This window comes from Ictalurus furcatus, chromosome 24, assembly GCF_023375685.1.
Source record: "Ictalurus furcatus strain D&B chromosome 24, Billie_1.0, whole genome shotgun sequence".
Classification (NCBI taxonomy): domain Eukaryota; kingdom Metazoa; phylum Chordata; class Actinopteri; order Siluriformes; family Ictaluridae; genus Ictalurus; species Ictalurus furcatus.
Window position 1 is genome coordinate 17,100,116 of NC_071278.1, and position 19,406 is coordinate 17,119,521.

Here is a 19,406-nt window from a genome sequence, read left to right on the forward strand (position 1 = left end):
TTCCCCATCTTTTCTTTTCTTTTCTAAGTGAAATGAAAAACGTATGGAAAACTATGAAAATGCGACGCTTTCTGACCTAAGGTCTCGATCTTGTATTCAATAATTTACATAAATGCATACGACTTGATAAGCCACAACAGGGAATCCGCTACAGAAGCTGTGCTGGTTCATGGTTAACAAATTGGAGTCATTGAACCGTTTTCTTTTTTTCTTCCATATGGGTGCTTGGCTCTGCGCCTGTATATTTTCATACAGTACCGCAGTCTACCAGCTGTAAATACCTGATCAGCTATATCCATTTGTTTTTAAAAAGTATTAAGCCTTGAAGCATCTTTATTGCAGCAGGAAAAGCTAATATACTAATTATTGTCAGGCTGTATCAGCATTAAATATGGCCAATGTAAATTAGTTTTAAATTAGTAAATTATCTGTAATCTCGAAATGTCTCTTCTCCTAGATATGACCTTGTAATACTAAGGTAGAAATTTCTGTAATGAATTTCATTCCTAGTTGCACAGTGAATACCTACTTTGTATTTTCCTGATGACATAATAATATGTTTTTGTTTAATTGCATGCTTGAACTTGTATTGAACTTGTATTTCGTGATCGTATTCCCCTTGTCAATCATTGTTTTAAAGGACTGTTTGAATAAAGAGACCAGACATGCCCTATTTTTACATTTGGGGAAATGTGCTGTTCCACTTCCTTTTTTTTTTTTTTTCTGTGCCTTTACACAAACTAAGCCAAAAGGTCTTTCATGTTTCAGTATTGCTTTTCAGCTGGAACAACAACAACGTGTGTACGAAAGTCTTGCATCTCACATATTGTGCTGCCTTACTTTGGCAGGAAGGCAAGAGCAATAGAAAAGAAAGAGGTGGCTTAGTGTTCTCCCACTGTGATTCTCCATGTACATTACAGCCGGCTCTTTGTGCTCCCGATGTTAACATAGAAGATTCTACCTTTTTTTTTTTTTTTTTTTTTTTTTGATGATGATTAGTTTTGCAATAGTGCGGGTCTTTAATAAGGAACTGGTGCTCTGTGGTTAAACAGAGGATTTTTGAGATCCTGGTTACCTAATAAACAGTTTATTTTCAGTTTCAGGTATGTTTCATAACCCACATATCCAGGCCACTTAGTGCTTTTTATAACCGAATATTTTTGAAAGAGCTGTTTAGGGATTATTTATTTATTTATTTATTTAATCTAAAAAAAAATTTTTTTTTTTTTATAACCATACCCAAAACGGCCCACTCCAGCCCACTCTTTGTGCAAAGCAGTGCTGAGTGCAGCAGTGCCTTCATGTTGTACATTTTGCTTTCATAGTTGCTGAATAAAGGTTTTCTCTCTCTCTGGAGATCGTTACTCCTCCATCCTCCATCGCTATCGAACTGTTTAGAGGAGGACATTGGAGATGGGTTGTGGTGGTGGTGGGGGGTGGGTGTATTTGCCAGGGTCGAGGACAAATGGCTCATGTAGTCAGAGGTCAGCTCTGATTTTTGTTCTCATCACGAATCATTCACCTTATCGATCTCCACCATGTTCTCGACATGTGCCATTTGGTTTCCTGAAGAATGTGCTATTAAGCCAAGTGTCAAAGTAATCGCTGATTCCTTCAGCTGAATTCATTCGTGGAGAACGGTAAACACCTCAGAGACTCGAAACGAATGAGAGTTTGGCTTCGGCTGGCCATGGAGGACTCCGCTGTCGGAGAGCACTCTTTAAAATAAATAAATAAATAAATAAATAAATCCAGACCGTGCCGGTTGTACCATTTAACATCCAAGCTCGCATTCCTGACAGAGCTGTTGTTCAGCTGTGAATGACTCCAGACTTGGGCGTTAGTCCTCAACTATGTCAGTTAGTCATTTCATTGAGCCAAGAGTCCTGCTGGTCTTCTGGGGATGTAGAGGAAATCTCTAGAATTGCTCTCCTCCCATCTCTTCCCCTGTTAGATAAACATAATTAAGTGGAAAAGACCACTGTGATCTGACAGATTGATTTAAGAGCACAGAGTATCTCCATTTAATCACGGTGAGAGTTCACTATGGTAATTCAGTCGGGTTCTTCGTACTGTATACTCATTCACATTAACAACACTGGCATAGTGAAGTGAAAACCTTGTAATACACTTCCTAAAACAGTGCGTTCCTAGAATCTTGGTCTTCCACTATAGACCAACGCTACATATAAAGAACAGTCTCGGTTCCAGCTTTACTTTCTTTCTGAGTCCTCTGATCTCTATCCTGCCCGTAGCGAGTGTGTGTTAGGAGTGACGTGATTATCCTGTTGCCTACTGAGCGCCTGAGCCTGGTAGCAGAAGGTCACACACTGAGAGGTCATATTCACAGTAGAAGGAGCTTTAGCACTTCTGACCCTTTAGGTTGCTTAGCCTTTGATCTTAACAGATCCCTCACGTACCAAACCATCGTTTGAGAATGAGGGCCAGCCGTGATCGATTGATCTTCGCTGGCCATCTCGTGTGAGAATGGTAGTCATAACCGTGTAAAAGAAAATAACTCTCCAAATCAATAGTTAACAATAATCTATAATTATACCAACAGATATAACAGTCTGCCCGATACTGTGGCTTGCGAAAACTTTAATTACATGCTGTACTAAATAGTATATAAAATAGTACAATGACCGTGTGCTAGTATCGGGATCTAATATTGACGTATGTTATTGACATAGTATCACAAGCAAAACTTCTAGCAGTGGCTAGACAGTCTATGTTTCGTCTGAAATGTGGTAAAGACGTGCTTACTTTCACAGAAAGAGGCCGTTTGACTGACAGTTAAAATGACCAAACACTGACTGATTTTGTCCTCTTGGCCCATTAAGAGCCCGTTTATTCACCGCTAACCGCTCCCAACAAAACCTCTAAAGATGGTACTCTGGAAATGTTTGTCAGTTCAGTCCAGTGACTATATCTTTTATCCAAAAAGCTTATTGTGACATGAAAGTGTGATTGCAGCCTTCATTATTCTGAAGCTTGTGGCCAGGAAACTATGGCTCAGATGCTCCATGGGCCACAGAGTGCCTGGGGCTGTGACTAATTGGCACACTATTTAGTTTTGTAGTATGCGGCGTAATTATGGGATGTGGCCAAACAAATGAGGCCATGCAGCATTTCCATGCCCCTGTATATGTGTAAATGATGTCTTTTGGAATTTAAATGGTCTGTTATTTAAGTTGTTGTCGAGAAATATTGAGCAGAACCTGGAAAATGTTATTTTGTATGTGTGTGTCCTGTTGTGAGGGTCGCTTGCCCGCTTTGGGTTTCTATGCTCTTGCCTTGCTCAGAAAACTTTCTCACCATAGACCATTAACATGGATTGAAGATGCTCATTCAGTCAAATCAGCACTGCTAAGGGCCTACTACTGCCAGTTGTTCAGGATAAATCATCACGTATTATGACGATAACCTGCTATAGACACTTGCAGACAGTTGACTTGCGTTGTTCTCAAACACTAAGCCACGTGCTGTCTTGACTTGTTTAAGCCTACTGCTGAAGAAAGGCCGTTTTTTTTTTCTTTTTTTCTTCTCGATGGAAGTCACCTTATCGACTGCGACCGGAATATCATGGGAACTAAACTGCAGCTTTGAGTTATGCTGCTATTTCTGCTCTCTCCTCCCTTCCTCGTCTAGGATAATATTACACTAAGGCACTGTGCTATTGAGAACACTATGGGATTTCATTTGAAGGCTGCAGATTTTTAAAAATAAATTTCTAGTTTAAGAGCTGATAAAGCATGGGCAGTTAAGAGCATACTGCAGCAACCTTACGTAAGACTATTGTTTTGGAGAATTTTATGTAGATTATAGGGGATAAATGGATCACCGTGGTCGGATGTTTAGACTTCTGTCATCCCTTCTTAGAAGCTTACTTATTAAGTGTGGTGCGGCTTCGAGAAAAGTTGGGAGGCCGGAATTCAACCCTTCAGTGTAAAATACTAATGTAGATTATTTAATATTTTAGGTTAATGTGGGAAAAAAAAAAAAAATTTTCTTCAGAGTCTGACTTGCAGCAGTAATGGTTCAGAATGCCCCATGCTGTGTGTGAATCATTCACACCTTCACTGCAGACTTGTTCAGTACAAAGCTGCTGGGGAGTTTTTAGAAAGGTAATGATGCGAAGGTCACTTTTTTTTTTTTTCTTTCTTTCTTTCTTTTTTTCTTTTCTTTTAAATTTAGCTGCATTTGTTTTTTCTGGAAAGAAATGATGTTTAAAGCATTGCACATGTCTGTCCCACCTCTAATTCACCACATTGCTCACTTGAAGTTTCTGGAACATTTTGACAAACAAAAGTGCTGATTTACGTTTACATTTATTCACTTAGCAGACGCTTTTATCCAAAGCGACTAACAAATGAGAAAAATACAAGCAAAGCGATAATATCTAGCAGAGAACAATACAAGTAGTGCTACCGTACAAGATCCATTAATTGAGTTCCAGAAGAAGCAAAGTGCACAGAGTAGAGGTGGAAAGTGCAAATATATTTAAGGGTTTATTATTATTATTATTATTATTATTATTATTATTATTATTATTTTTTCTATATGAGTTGGTTAGGTGTTCACGGAAGAGGTGGGTGTTTAGCTGTTTTTTGAAGATGGTGAGAGATTCTGCGGTCCGGATTGAGATTGGAAGGTCATTCCACCACTGGGGAACAGTTAGTGTGAAGGTTCTGGAAAGGGATCTTGCGCCACGCTGAGTGGGAACTACTAAGCGTCGGTCGCTAATCGATCGCAGATTCCGTGAGGGAACGTAGGCCTTCAGGAGAGAGTTGAAGTAGGAGGGTGCTGTTCCTGACAAGGTCTTGTAGGTGAGCATCAAGGCCTTGAATTTGATTCCAGACATATTCTGTAGGAACGATGATTTAAAAAAATGACTAATTAATGAGCAGTGTGGCTTCAACCAGTCAAAGAGAATGCAATGGTGAACATCTTATTGAATCGGCCCTGAATAATAAAATGCTGGGGAAGAGGCTTAGGTGTTCTGTGAAGCTTGAAGTGACCAGTAGGTGATGTTCAGTACAGCAGGATGTCTCGGCCTCGGCTGTTCCACCCACAACCAGCACTTGGACCGTTATTGTACACTTTGCTAGCCACAAGCTTTAGAATTCCGTTTGACTGCTCAAACGTATACAAAATTCTGTACACAGAACAAAAAACATTTCACGGCATCGAAACGGTTAGTGACGAGTAAATGAGATATACTCGCATATTGGCTTACGGTGAGTATGGGGAGAAGTATGTAGTTGGCTATTTGCAAAGCTATTCACTTGCCCACTTTGTACAAAAGTAGATGGTTGTTGGTCACATTTAGTAATAAAAAGTACAAGAATCTTTAGTATGGCTTCATGAGACTAGCTCTACTGCAGTACTTTCTGGCTGTTGGAACTAAACACGATTCTGAAAGCTCAACTCAACTCATTTCCATAGATATAATGGCATATAGCATAGGCCTCAAATGTACATAAAACTGACTATCATCAGCATAGAAGTGGAATAAAATGCTGTATTTCTTGATGATATTGCCCAATGGAAGCATATATAATAGAAAAACGATTGAACATAATATTGATCCTTGGGGTACTCCAAAGCTGTAACAAAGGCTGTAACTGATTTAAGAAAAAGATAAAAGAAAGAAAAAACCATCTTGTTGACATAACTGTGAAATCCTGTGAATAAGCCCAGTACTACCTCCTTAATGCTCACTGTGAGTTCAAATCACTCAGTAGAGCTCTTGTGATTCATAGTGTCAAATGAATCACTGAGATCTAACAAGATTACTGTTACGCAGTTACTGGTATCAACAGCTTGTTTATCTTAAACGGGACATGTTCTGTAATATGATAAGGTTTGAATTCAGACCGAAGAGTTTCAGAAATGTCATTTTTATGACTTCACCACTAGATGGTCATTTTGGGTCGTCTGCGTGTCTGCCCGTGCGTCTGTTCGAGATTCTTACGATATCTCGAGAACAAGTCTTTGAATGTTTGCTGGATTAATATGGAATTGTCATTGTAACCAGCAGATGACCTGATTTCAGAGAGCATTCCAAATCGCACACTTATGCACTATTCTACGCCATTTTGTAGTATAAATAGTGTGATTAGTGTGTTCACACTGGAAAAACCCCAAACAACAAAGTGCACTTTAAGTTCCCGGATGATTCACTCATTCAACCGAAAAAACGAAGTGTGGAACGACGGACACTTCGTGCACTTAACGGTCGCGGCTTTCCTTAAGTAGCGGATTGGGAGGGGCTATGTCAGGCTCAGATGCTGAGCGAAAAATAAGATGTATACATTGCCAGCAGCCATAGCCACAACCACAACTCGCTATGTTGATTTGAAATTGTGCAAGCAAAATTCGTCTGCGGAGACGATTACGCCTCTGTCTGACCGTGGCTGAGGCCTTGTTGGGCATAAAAGGAAACATTAACATAAACACTAAAATGTATCAATTCATTTTTGTTATCTGTTTGGCTATTTCGCTCATGCTGGCGCCATCACGTTACGTGCGTTTGGCGTAATTTGCCCTCGACCGGGAAGCAGCATATACTTCCGGTTAGTACAATTCCGAAAGTGCGCCATTTGTGTGAGACGATAGTACTCTTCTTAAATTCCTACACTAGATGGCAGAGTATATAGTGCATAGTATAAGTGTATAGTATAATGTATGTCATTAGGGACACAACTTTAGATTTTGTAATTGATCCAAACAGGGTCAAGGTCAAATGTCTGAGAGTTTTTCTTCAGTAGCTTCCTTCCTGTTTGTCATATAGAGATGTTACTTACACGTTCATCTTCAGGAACTCAAGGCCTACTAGATTTCATTTTGGCATCAGTTCAAACATGCATTAAGGTATATTTTAAGGGTATTTGAGATATACAGATTAGTAACAAGAGGGATTATAAGGAGAGCATTCAGTCTTTTTAAAGGTCGTGAATAAGGCAGAGGATGTGGGGACATTAAAGTTAGCATGCTGTAATCAGCAGCTCTTGTTCACTGTGTTTTTTTTTTTTCCTCTCTCTCTCTCTCTCTCTCTCTCTCTCTCTCTCTCTCTCTCTCTTTGCCCTCGTTCTAATTAGCACACTGTAACCGGTGTTTGTGATATTCAGGGGTGCAATGCTTTTAGTTCTCTTATTCAGCCGAGCCATTCGGAGCTATTCTGCTGTCATAATGCCTTCTAGTTGCCTCCAGTTAAGGAAGCGATTATGTTTTGATGAACTAATCATGGAGCTCATTTTCATCATGGTTATTTATGTGTATGAAAGTGTATTTGATGAGATTTGAAATCACGACTCGGGATTGTTTTTAAACATTATGAAATGCTTCAATTTTGCGCATTTATCAGGCCTGTAGTAAATCTGCCATGTAGAAACCAAACTTGATTCCTAGAAATGATAACACCGTGTTTTGGTTTTTTTTTTTCACGTTTTTTTTCCGCCCTCTCATCACACTGACAGGAGTTTTTCAGTTACATGTCCATCGATGTGGCTTTTGACTGAGTCAGTTTCCTCTCAACCGCTCCAGTTGCGTCTTAACTTTGAATTTTGGCGCTTTGTTGATCGAGGGTACCACCAGGCCGTTTCCTCTTCCTCTGAAGAACGCCTACTTCCTCCTTCTGTTCACCTCTCCTTCTCTTTCTTTCTATGCAGCTAAAGCTCATGAGGAAAGTCCAATTTTAAGCTTGGAAGCTGTTTTGCAGTTTGGCTGCAGTAGCTTGTGCTGCCTCGGTGTTGATGTATATCTGAGCAGAAGCTGCATTCTGCGCTTCCTGGCACTAATCGGCTTAAAGAAGAAGGAGCGAGCAGCCTGGCGCGAAGGTTTCCGGGTGAGTTACTCTCTAGCTCACGGCAGAGCTTTCAGGCTTCAGGGTGTTGCCTCTGGCAGATTAGGCACTTCTGATGTCCTTCATATCCTGCTGTACTCCACCTGATCTGACTCTAGCTGCACTGCGTCACTCTGGACTTCTTGTATAAATTTTATTTATTTTTTTTAAATTATTTACTCATTTTTGCTTTATATATAGTAGTGTATTTTAGTAACAAGCACCTGTTATTTTTCTTAGTATTTTATATATTTTTAACTTTTGACTGCCTGCCTTTCATTGTACTCATTTTTTTTTTTATTTAAAGGATTTATTTGTAGTATTTTACTGACTTCCTGAAGATTACACCTGCCTATAAATCCCATTTTGAACACTTGAGCGCATCTCACAATTCTGCGCACACATCAGTGCATCTGAATCAGTCCAGCATGGTTTGTTCTTCAAATAGATGCTGACATAAGCATCAGTGTTTCTGCCTGATAGATTACATGGAGATTAAAGCTGCATCTCCTGTGTGGAGATAAGAGCTGTAGTAGTCTGAAGTGTAACGTGCTGTGCTGGTGTGAGATGAAGAGCCTTGGTGGAGTCATCTGACAGGAAATCCTGGTTACTACATGACAAAGCTAGAGCATGGTCATGAAACAAAGATGCCTGTGAGGCCCAAAGCTGATCATTTTCCACGCCTCTGTTCTTCTGGTTTAAAAGCTCATTTATCTTTTGACGAATATACAACATAGTCCTATTTTAGTATTTTTGGTCCTTGTTCGTTTTAATCTAGATTTTACTTGATTTTCTTTGAAGTCATTGAAAGCAAAAGGTGAAAATTTTCAAGCACATGCAATATTCTCCTCGGTTTTATTTATACTTCCCAAACGGAACAGATCCTTTTACACATGCACACTGCCATTAGAGGCGTACTAAAGTCTTCTCCTCCTTCTCCTCGTCCTTCTCCTCCTCCTTTAATGTGTAAATAAAAGTTGTGCAGTGGTTAAACTATCACACGGCTATGACTGTTCCTCACACACAGCAACTCCATAAGGAAGTGGTTGAATTTAATTATGTGACTCTAGTAATAAGGATTAAACATGACTTGGGGTGCTGTTCTGTGAAAACAACCAACAACAGCATGTGTAGAAGTGTTGTTTTCCTCTTATAGCACATTAGATTGTCAATGATTACAGATTTCGTTTTATTAACGAATGCCACGTCATACTTTTTTTCGGTTTATTGTTACATTGAATGTAACGTACCCGAGCGATATTTTCCTGTCACATCCTGTCCGCTACAGTACAGACTCGTTCCCTCTGCACTTCACCATTTTTCTCTCTCTCGAAGTTTAAAAGACAATAAAAGCTCGTCACGTTCCGAGAAACTATAAAGCGGGACGTCGACACCACTGGGGTACTGTATAATGCTGCATGTGTTTAATAGAAGTTCCTTCATTTCAGAGATGAAGTCTCATCACGGATGTTGGGTCTAGCTAGATGGTATTATTTAAGTGTGGGAAGACGGACTCTAGAAAACTTTTCCACCTGATGTCGCCGTTTTCTAATACCAAACAAGTAAGAAGTATAACAGCATCTTTCTGCAAAAAAAAAAAAAAATGAAGTGTTCGCATACACCCGCAGTGCAGAGACGGGGTGTTTGGAGCATCTCTAGCAGTCTTAATAAATTCCCTTGTTTTAATTGGGATTGACATTTTAATCTAATTAACATTCATTTGAAGGAATATATTAGAGTAGGATATAATTAGGATGAATTATTTAGTTTGCTTTTGGTATTCATATTAGAAAACATGTCCGCGGTGAAAATTCTTCATTTTCGTTTACATATATATATATATATATATATATATATATATATATATATATATATATATATATATAAATTTTTATATATATATATATATATATAAATTTTTATAATAAGACCATTCCATGTGATAATTATATCTTTATGTTAGGATAAGATAAAAACTTTCCCTCATTACAGCAGCTCAGTTGCACAAAAAAAAACACATAGGGAAGAGTACACATTAAATAGGAATTGATTTGCAAAAAATGTCTTTAAAAAAATAAAATAAATAAATATATATATAAAATGTGTGTGTGTGTGTGTATATATATATATATATATATATATATATATATATATATATATATATATATATATATATATACACACACAGTAGAAATCAAAAAATAAGAATAATAGTAGTGAAAAATAATAATAATGGTAATATGTACACTATGAACACCTCTATGTATGTATAGATGAATACAAATATGAATATAATTTATTACTTGTCTTTCCCAGTTATAGTTTATGGCCTAGCCTCCACAGCTTAACATGACTTCTCTAGTTCTACCTTTCTTCTTTTTACACCTTGGCCATGTTTTCAGCTGCTTTGGATCACTTAGTCTGTCATACACTGTTTTGTTTTTGTTTTGTTTCGTCGCACAGCAAATTGAAATGCAGGAAAGGCTTCTCCTTTAACCTTGAAAACTTGCACCCGGAGTCTAAACGTGCGCAAGCGCCTAGGTTAGTCAAGACAATAGCATATCAAATGTGTTTTTTCTCGGCTTTATGTTGCAGGTGTGTAAGAGCGAAATGAGAGCAGGATTGAGTAGTAATGAGCCAGGGGCTATATCCTGGGCTTTTGTTTCCCAAGCAGAGATTAAGGCCCCTGGTCTTTTGTATCAGCGCTCACCGTGTTCTCACTGCGCACCCGGGCCCTTTGTGGAGGTGTCAAATGCATCGCCTAGAGGATCTTTTGAAATCTATATAGGACGTGAGAGATAGCTAACCAACCCCCTTTCTCGTCTTCACACGGAGAAACGAGATAGACGCTACTCATTTAGCAACAGTATGAGCATCAAGCTCTGATCGTGTTCGGCTTCTGAAGTAACTTTTAAAGCGTGTCATCTTTACATACTGCTAGGATTCCTTCAATGGAATTTTAGATCATTGTAAAACTTGCCAGAACGCTTTGATCGTTTCTTAAGATCTCTGTGGAAATGCCAGCTCTATGGAAGTGCTTTACTGTGTCTAAACTGTATGGTGTTCTCACCTCTCCCCGGGGAGAAGGATCGCATGTACTGCATGCCTGAATTACTGAGCTGAAACGTCACCATAAAATCCTTTCTGCTCCCTGAAGAAATTAAATCCCTTCGCTTGCCATCAACCAGCCTGCCTTCCATCCTTTCCAGTAAAAAGACCGGAGTTTCAGAGTTATTTTAACACTCTGTGAGGTGATAAAGCTTGATGGGGAATTTAATATGTTGGTCTCATTTTCTGAGCCACCTTTGTGCACATTTTGGCTCAGTACCACTGTAGCACATGCTCTCATGTGGTTTCAGGTGTGTCAATGCAGGGGAAAAACCAGAACTGCAAAGTGAAATGGATAACCAGTAGTCCAGATGTACTTTGATGCATATATTCTTTGTATTAAAAGGTACACCGAGTGAGGGATAAGATTTAGATTAGCTGTGATCGCTACATGAAATTCCGATTCTAGCAGTAGCTCATTACATCGAATCTGTTTCTACACTTCCTACAAGATGTCAGTCAGTCAGTCTGTGTGTTTCATGGCAGTAAGCAACTCCTCTATCCAGCTGTGGCTTCTACGGAAACTATATCCGTTAATGGAGCAAAAATAAACACGGTATTTGGCCATATTGTGTCTGAAACGTTAGGTATTTGATATTAATTTCTTGTCAATAGAACTGTTCTCATATAAAAGCAATATCACACTCGCAATCGTGCTGTTGTATCGAATATCGGCCGAACACGGCTGTGAAAACCGGCGGCCGGATCACACCTGTGGCGAGATTCAGTATAACAGCGATATTACACAAGGCAATAATTAAGAATAGGGCACATACTCCTTGGGAATGTAATCGAATGCCAGTCCGTCCAGGATTTCGCGATTTTTGTAATCGCAGACATTGACGCAATATCAAGCAAACTCCGGAATGTTAGGAGGAGCTTGCGATTTTTTTTCTAAATCACCACAGATTTAGGCCAAGACATCATGTGACATCACTATGTGCCTTCAGCCAAAGCCCTCTTCAGTTCATGTGCATCGAACATGAGTACAGCTATAAGGTCTCATTTACCAGCAAACATCACTGCAAAAGGCCGTGCAAAACAATTTCGTGCAGTTGGAATTTTGACAATTCAAGTAGTACCAGTAGGGAAAAAAGCAGGAAAAACTCCAAGCTGCATGACACACACACAAAAAGATAAACTCCCCGAAATCCTGCACGGACTGAAATATGAATAGATTATTTGGAATCAGAACTATTGTGGGTTTTTTTTAAATTCTTTTTTTAAATAAAGTTAGTCAGAATGGTTCATAGGGCACCTGATTGAGAGGAGTTTTTTTTTTTTAGACTTTCATGTGGGCACATACGAGATTCAGAAATAAAGCTCACGGAACACTTAACATGAATATATGCATTTACATTGTTTATTCATTCATGCTTGGCCTATTTTCATACTTTAGTGTTTCTGTATTCTGGGCTGCTTAAGCCCCGAGTTCATGCCAGGTCATGCGCTCAACTTCCAGTTTCTACTTTTGAGATGCCAGGAAAAAGGTTATGATGGTTATTGATGTATAAAAGCAGGATTTCATTGTACAGGAGCACTGCAATCAGCTCACCTTTTTGGCCGGAACGATTGCATTGAGAGCGCGGTGATTAAGGTGCCTTGTGCCTGACTGCATATCCGAGCAGCTCCCTGTTTGCAGGTATTCCTACACGATGACATGCCCTGCATCTAAAATGCGTTTTTCTTTGCTGCTCGAGTGTTGGGTTTGCTGGTTAGCGTGCTTGCCTCACACCTTCAGGTTTGGGAGTTCAAATCCCACCTGTTCTCCCTGTGCTTCCATCCCCGGGCTTCCTCCGGGTACTCCAGTTTCCTCCCCCAGTCCAAAGACATGCATTGTAGGCTGATTTTGAGATTTTCCAAATTGCCTGTAACGTGTGAATGGATGTGTGAATGTGTGTGCATTTGTGCTCTGTTTTGGGTTGGCACACTCCATCCAGGGTGGCTCCAGGTTCCTCTGAGACCTGTGTAGGATAAGCGGTATGGAAAATGGATGGAGATTGTCGAGTGGTACAAATAACCGTGTGAGCGAGATTGTGTTTTTATTTATTTATTTATTTATTTTTTAAAGTCTTCTCACACAGTGCCCTTCACTAATATTGGCACCCTTGGTAAATATGAGCAAAGAAGTCTGTGAAAAATGGTCTTTACTGTTTAACCTTTTGACCTTTTGTTGTAAAAAAAAAAAAAAAAAAATGCGTAAAAATACTCTGCTCTCATAGATATCAAACAATTGCAAACACAACACAGGTTTATCAAAAAACATATGCATCAGGTATATACACACAGGTTTTCTATCCGTTTCAAGTCAGGGGATTGAGATGGCCATGGCAGGACCTTGATTTTGTGGTCAGTAAACCATTTTTGTGTTGATTTTTATATATGTTGCTCATATTTACCTAGGGTGCCAATATTTCTGAGGGAACTGTATATAGTTGAGACCAATTATGAACTCGAGTGATGCAGCTGAGGTTGTGGAACTGTCTGAGCCAGAATTCACTAACCAGTGCTAACATCTCTGGGTTATGTTTCTAGCAGTTTCCAGGGGTTTTGGTGCCATAGTTGTAAGGTTATTATTTGATTAAAAAAAAAAAAAAAAGAGAGAGAGAGAGCCCATGATCAATTTGGGTTTATATCGAAATACAGATATGATTACTTGGCGCACTGAAGAGATATAGATAGTGACTTTCTTTACCCCCTAATACTCAGTCTGTCTGTGGTAATACCTAAACTATTTTTTAAGATCACTTTAATGCTTGAAGTAGCCTAAGGTTGATGTGTAATATAATTTATTTTGTGAGATGCCTAGTTTCTGCTGCTTTACCTAAAAAAAAAAAAGTATAAAAATGTTTGCTGTTAAGTAAAGCATGTCCATGCATACATCAGACTACTTATTTACAATAATAATAAAAAAAAGGTAAGATTGGTTATCTACAACGTTACTTGAAATGCCCATTGCTAATTTTTGGTATGGCTATTCTGCAGACATGTGAAGAAATAGATGTGATGATTACTTAAAGAGCTACATCTGTGCATTGCATACACATAGACTTGTACTTATTATTTGTGAAAATTACTTTAATGGAAGACGGTGGAGTGTAAGGGATTTTACAACACGGAGTAGGTTGTAGTCTGATTTTGTTGTTGTTTTTTTTTTTAAATAAGTATTTAAGCCAGAGAGATGTCTATTAAGATTGCTCTTGTGAAACTTTTCTGCATCCACTTTACCATTAAAGGCTTGCTAAGAGTTACCTCAGACAGCGGTCTCTGACCACATCCTTGTATTTTCCTTAGCCATGGTAGCAGTCCATGTGGTAAATACAAATTTTTCTATAATGGAGAAATGACCTCAGGCTTGTTTGGTATCTTTAAAAAAAAAAAAAAAAAAAAAAAGGCCCAGTTCTACAGCACCTTGGGAAATAGTTACATTGTATGAGGAAAAAATGTGATTAAAGACTGAAAAATACAGCGAAACCAGGGCCTGTCCTGTCCATCATTCTTGTCTGGATTTGTAGGTTTTAGCATTTAGCCATGAGAAATGTGAATAGCATTAGCATAGCCTTTCACACTTTTCGCATCGAGTACACAGTCAGCTAGCGAAAACAGACGAACAGAAGGGATGTGTTTTCTGAAGTCCCCAAAATCCTTTACAACTAACATTTACACAAAGATGATCACATGAAGGTCTGTTAGCGTGCAGCTTGCTTAGTCTCAGCAATCCCCCCCCCCCCACACACACACTTCTAACCACTCCAAACAACAGCTTAAGGGCTTTACCCGGCGTTTGTTTGGGGAGACTCAGACATTCTAGTTCACCGAGTCAGCGTCCAGAGAAGGACGATCAATAAACCACGGGGTTTCGGATCTCTTTCTCCTGATGGTGGACCACAAACAAATGCACCTCTACTTCTCTCAGTGTCAAATCCTGGACATTCATCATGAAGCAGTGTTTCTGTTTCCAACACTGAAGAAAAATGCCCCATATACTATTCTAATGCATTGTTTGGTTTGTCCTGCTGTTGAATCCATTAATGATTCTACATAGGACCCTAATTTTTTTTTTTTATTCATCAGAGGTTTCCAAGTAGAACTTTTATTAGAAAACTTTAAAACCATTAACTTTCCAAAGAAAAACCTCTTAAGACCATAGAACAACGATACCATCTAGCATCCTAATTGGTTCTTTGACTTGTATCTCTAGAGAAACCCTATGAATACCCTTCAGAAAAGGCTCTGGGTAGATCCTCTTTAGAAAACGAAAACCTCCCAAAGGCTTCCTGTCAGGAAGAAACCCTTAAAAGTTCTAAGTAGAACCCTACAATAGAGGATTTTACAAAAGCTTCCAAGTACAGTCAGTCATGAAAAGTTCTTGTTAAGGAACCCCTTGTTTATACACTCTTGTAATAAAAGATTCCATCTAGGATCCTGGTTTGTTCCCTTGAGGGTACCCTTAAATGGTTTTGATGTAGAAACCTACAACAGATTTTCTCTTGTCAAATACCAAGTGCATTCACCGAGGCTGATTTTACATTTAGCCACGCCCACAAAACAGAGCTGAGAACAATAAAATGACTCTTAACCAAGTCTAAAAAGGGCTAAAGCTTCAAATAAAGCAACTCAGCCATTGCAATGTGTCTGCTACTGTAGGCACAGACCAATGGCCTTGGCATACTGTATGCAGAGATGATATTCAGCTGGCTTCCACAAACGATATGACGTAATTACAGAGCAAACGGGCATAGTGCTAAGCTGGCCATGTGGCAGCTGCCAAACGCTACAGATGAACATGCTACGTGACAAAGCCTGTGATTGGAGCATTCATACTTGATGGCCAATATAAAATCGCAAACTACCCAAGGTTGAAAAGCTTGCAGAGGTGCTTTTGTGTTTGTGCAGCCCTCACAGATGGCTTTTCTGTATTAAGTATGCTGAGCTCTTATTCTGTGTTTGTGGTACTTTGCAAGTTGTAATGTCATTTTTAAAAAAAACACAAAAAAAAAAACAGGTGCGTCCATGGATGCCTCCACATTAGGTTGTCTGTTGTAAAGCTCATGAAAAGTACTTTAACTGCACCGAGTGGCTACTTGTTCTGTTCTACTGTAGGGAACTCTAACATTCACGCTAAATTTTGGACCGAATTTGCAGTACAGCAACAACAGCGAAAAAAAAAAAAAAAAAAAAAAAAATAGGCGCGTTAGCAACAAGCTAGCCTGCTAACGTTATTCATGGCACTAATGTTGATGATTCACCTTCTCAAAACAGCAATTACTGTTGCATGGTCAGTGTTTATAGATTTAACCGAGCAACACGTCTCCCTATAAACTCATTTAAAAATAGAGACACTGTTCACAGTGGGCGTGGCCATGTTGATTTGATGTCACTCCTTAAACAGGGAAGGAACTAGTAGTTGAGAAGAATTCCAGAGACGTGAAATTTCAAGTTGAGGGGCATTTATGGTGGATTTTACTAGGGGAATTACAGGTTGCAACTTCGCCTTGAACGCAGCATTACCTCTTCCTCCTTTTATACAACGGTTTTTCCTTTGTCCTTATTGAGCGGCTAGTCCGTTTCGTATTTGTTTTGGATTTAATAAGAAACAGCTGTGTATCACAATACGATATATAATCTGTAAATAAAATTGCAATATTTTATGCCAGTTATATGATTTGAAGTGTATCGTTGAAGTTCACATTACCGTTATAGGATGTGGATTTATTTATTTATTTTCCCCCACCCAAGTTGAATTTTTAATAAATACCACATTTCCTGTGTAAATGCTTTTCCGAATAAATGTCTTGGTATCCGGTTCGATAAGGATTCCGGCACAATGCAAAGTGAGTAAAGAACATACAGGATTGTGTTGTTAGAGTCAAGTATAACCCCAGCATTATATCATGGTGTGAGTGGGCAGACCGCATGATTCCTTATGGTAACTAATCTTATACCATGACACAAGCGCATGCACCCGCTGCTGAAATTTTTCCACCTCATTTATTCCAGACTGTGCCCAAGAGCTTTGTACATCTGCGTGAAGAAGGTCAAGGCCCTCCAAGAAGGCTAATGTTATTCTGATCCTACATTCATATAGCTCACACACAGAGTCAAGGTGTGAGGGAGAGAAAGGCTCGTCTGATGCTGTCCAGGGGGAAACTGGAGAGGTTGGAAGAGAGAGGAGATGAGATGACGCGAGTGTTGTTGTGCCATTGGCTGCGTGTTTTTTTTTTTTTGTTTGTTGTTTTTTTTTTTTTTAATCGCAGCGAGCACTAGATCTGTTCTTCTAGCCACTGGGAGCAAAACAACCAAAGTGTGCTGTGTTTATCTGCCCACTTCCACTGAGAAGCATTTTACACATTACCCAGAAATCCTCCCTGGAATGATGGATGCAACAGCAACCCTGGCAACTGGCCCTCTGAAATGTCTGTGGCGATTATTATGGGATGAGTCATGGTTGGCATATTTTAATAGACTGCATTGATGCCTACTACACTGACTGGAAGTCTTCTTGTTTTGTCACAACAAAAACTCATTACAAAACGGGCGATTTGAAAATGTAAACAGGTTCACATGCGTACCTGGAAAAGAGATGGCTGGGTCGAGAGCTGAATGATTTTATACACTGTCTGTCTCAATCAGATGTATCATTTACCTGATAAGTTCATCTGTTTAATGGTGCGCCGTTATGTAATGATTGTTGTAAGATTTTTCAAAACAAGCTTTCACGTGTGTTATACGCTGCAATATCAACCGATACCCTTTAATTAATCAAGGCAGGAGGCGAATCTAAAAAAAAATTTACTCCTCATTGTGTGTGGGTAGCCACATATAACCTCTCCATGAGGTTACTGAGTGCTTGGTTTTGCCCTTGCTAACCAGATTTGTACTCCACGTTTGAGGTAATCTTGAGATCCTACTGAACCCGACTTCCCGTCTCTCTCCCCGCAGGTGTGAATGAGAGCTAGGCAGCTGTAAGAGGCTTTTGACGCCCAAAGCCACAGCCATGCCGCCTCCCCCGGACATCCTGAAGGTGGCCATTGAGTGGCCAGGGGCCTTCCCCAAACTTATGGAAATAGACCAGGTCAGTGGGGGGGGGGGGTTGTAAGTAGATACTCATTTCAGCTTCTCTGTATTGTCTTTGATTTAGTAGAGGGAAATGTGTAGCTTTAGCAGGTATCTCTTTATTATGCATGTGTAACGTTCACTTTTTCCATGTTCTACTTCTGTTTTTCCACAGAAAAAGCCCCTTTCTGCGGTCATTAAAGAAGTCTGTGAGGGGTAAGGGATGAACCGTTATTAGCTTCTGCTTTCGCTCGACTGAATTACATTCGTTCCATTACAATACATATCTGCAAATCATTCAGAGGGCATCCGCATCGATACTTCACATTTTCCCCCTCTAGGTGGCAGCTTCCGAACCACGAAGGCTACGCCCTGCAGAACGCCGACTCCACTAACTTCTACATCACTGAAAAGGTGTCACGATAACTACAGCTACTGAACAAATTTCCAATTGTTTTGTGTGTGGGGGGGGGAAAGTGCTCAAAAGTTCATGTTCTCTGCTTCATCTTCACAGAATCGCAACAACATAAAAAATGGCTCCATCCTGCGCCTTACCACGTCTCCTGTGAGTAGCAGATAAGCAGGATTTTATTTATTTATTTCTTGCTTTTGTTCAGGTGGGAGTTCACGAGGACACTCTCAGCCTGAGAGAGCTGTCTCTATCCCTGCTCCCGCTTAGCTCTGCTAATCCCCAGCGTGTGGTGGTCGATGTTTTAGACTGCTCATGCTTCCTGAGGCGTCAGCAACTGCGAGAGACTCTTGCACAACGCTTTTGAGCTAGAATCAGGGGCCAGCTGCAGCTGTTGTCCCTCAGTTGCTTGACTAGCAGCTGAGTGGTGAAAGCTCGGAGGAGCGTACACTCGCCTGCCCATTAAAGGGATAGCGAGTACTTCATAGAGGTGCTGATGGAAAGGAAAATGCCTAGCCAGTCAGCAAAAAAAAAAAAAAAAAAAAAAAAAAAGAAATCCCATATTCGAGTGTTTGGCAGATTTACATTTTGCAAATTAAAAGCCGTAAAAAAAAAAAAAAATCAATCAAAAGAATAGCAATCAAAGAAAAAAAGCAAATACTCTCGGCCTGACCCGGATGTTTTTTTTTTATTCTTTTTTTATACGCACTTTGATGGTGTGACTTCTAGGTGAGATGTATTTCATGTGCGTGTCCTCTGAGTCCTATGTTGGTCCTCTATTCCATTTGAAGTACTGAAAAAGGTACATAAGGGGTTTTTGTGTTAAAAATTACAATTATTGAGTCAGGGAGAAAAATGCTCTAAAACAGGAGTAGGAAACATTACTATCCAGTAAGAGTAATCCATAATGAGAGGTTTTGGGTCTGGGGTTTTTTTTTGGACGCATGCATCATATGCCACCATCCTCCCACTTTAAGCAGAAAGGAG

The 19,406-nt window shown here is 39.6% G+C and overlaps 1 protein-coding gene across 5 annotated transcripts in view; it reads left to right on the forward strand.

Annotated features, from left to right (window-relative positions):
- The window catches only part of elmo1 (engulfment and cell motility 1 (ced-12 homolog, C. elegans)), a 92,332-nt gene that overhangs the window by 19,305 nt on the left and 53,621 nt on the right, over positions 1–19,406 (forward strand). For 2 of the 5 annotated variants that reach the window (XM_053613506.1, XM_053613510.1), the window contains 5 exons: positions 7,104–7,849; positions 17,897–18,029; positions 18,186–18,226; positions 18,352–18,424; positions 18,525–18,575. In XM_053613506.1, coding sequence (XP_053469481.1) covers positions 17,952–18,029; positions 18,186–18,226; positions 18,352–18,424; positions 18,525–18,575 — 243 coding nt within the window. In that variant the 5' untranslated portion in view covers positions 7,104–7,849; positions 17,897–17,951. Of the gene's footprint in view, positions 1–7,103; positions 7,850–17,896; positions 18,030–18,185; positions 18,227–18,351; positions 18,425–18,524; positions 18,576–19,406 lie in introns of those variants that run through there. The other 3 variants (XM_053613508.1, XM_053613509.1, XM_053613507.1) reach the window with 2 other exon arrangements.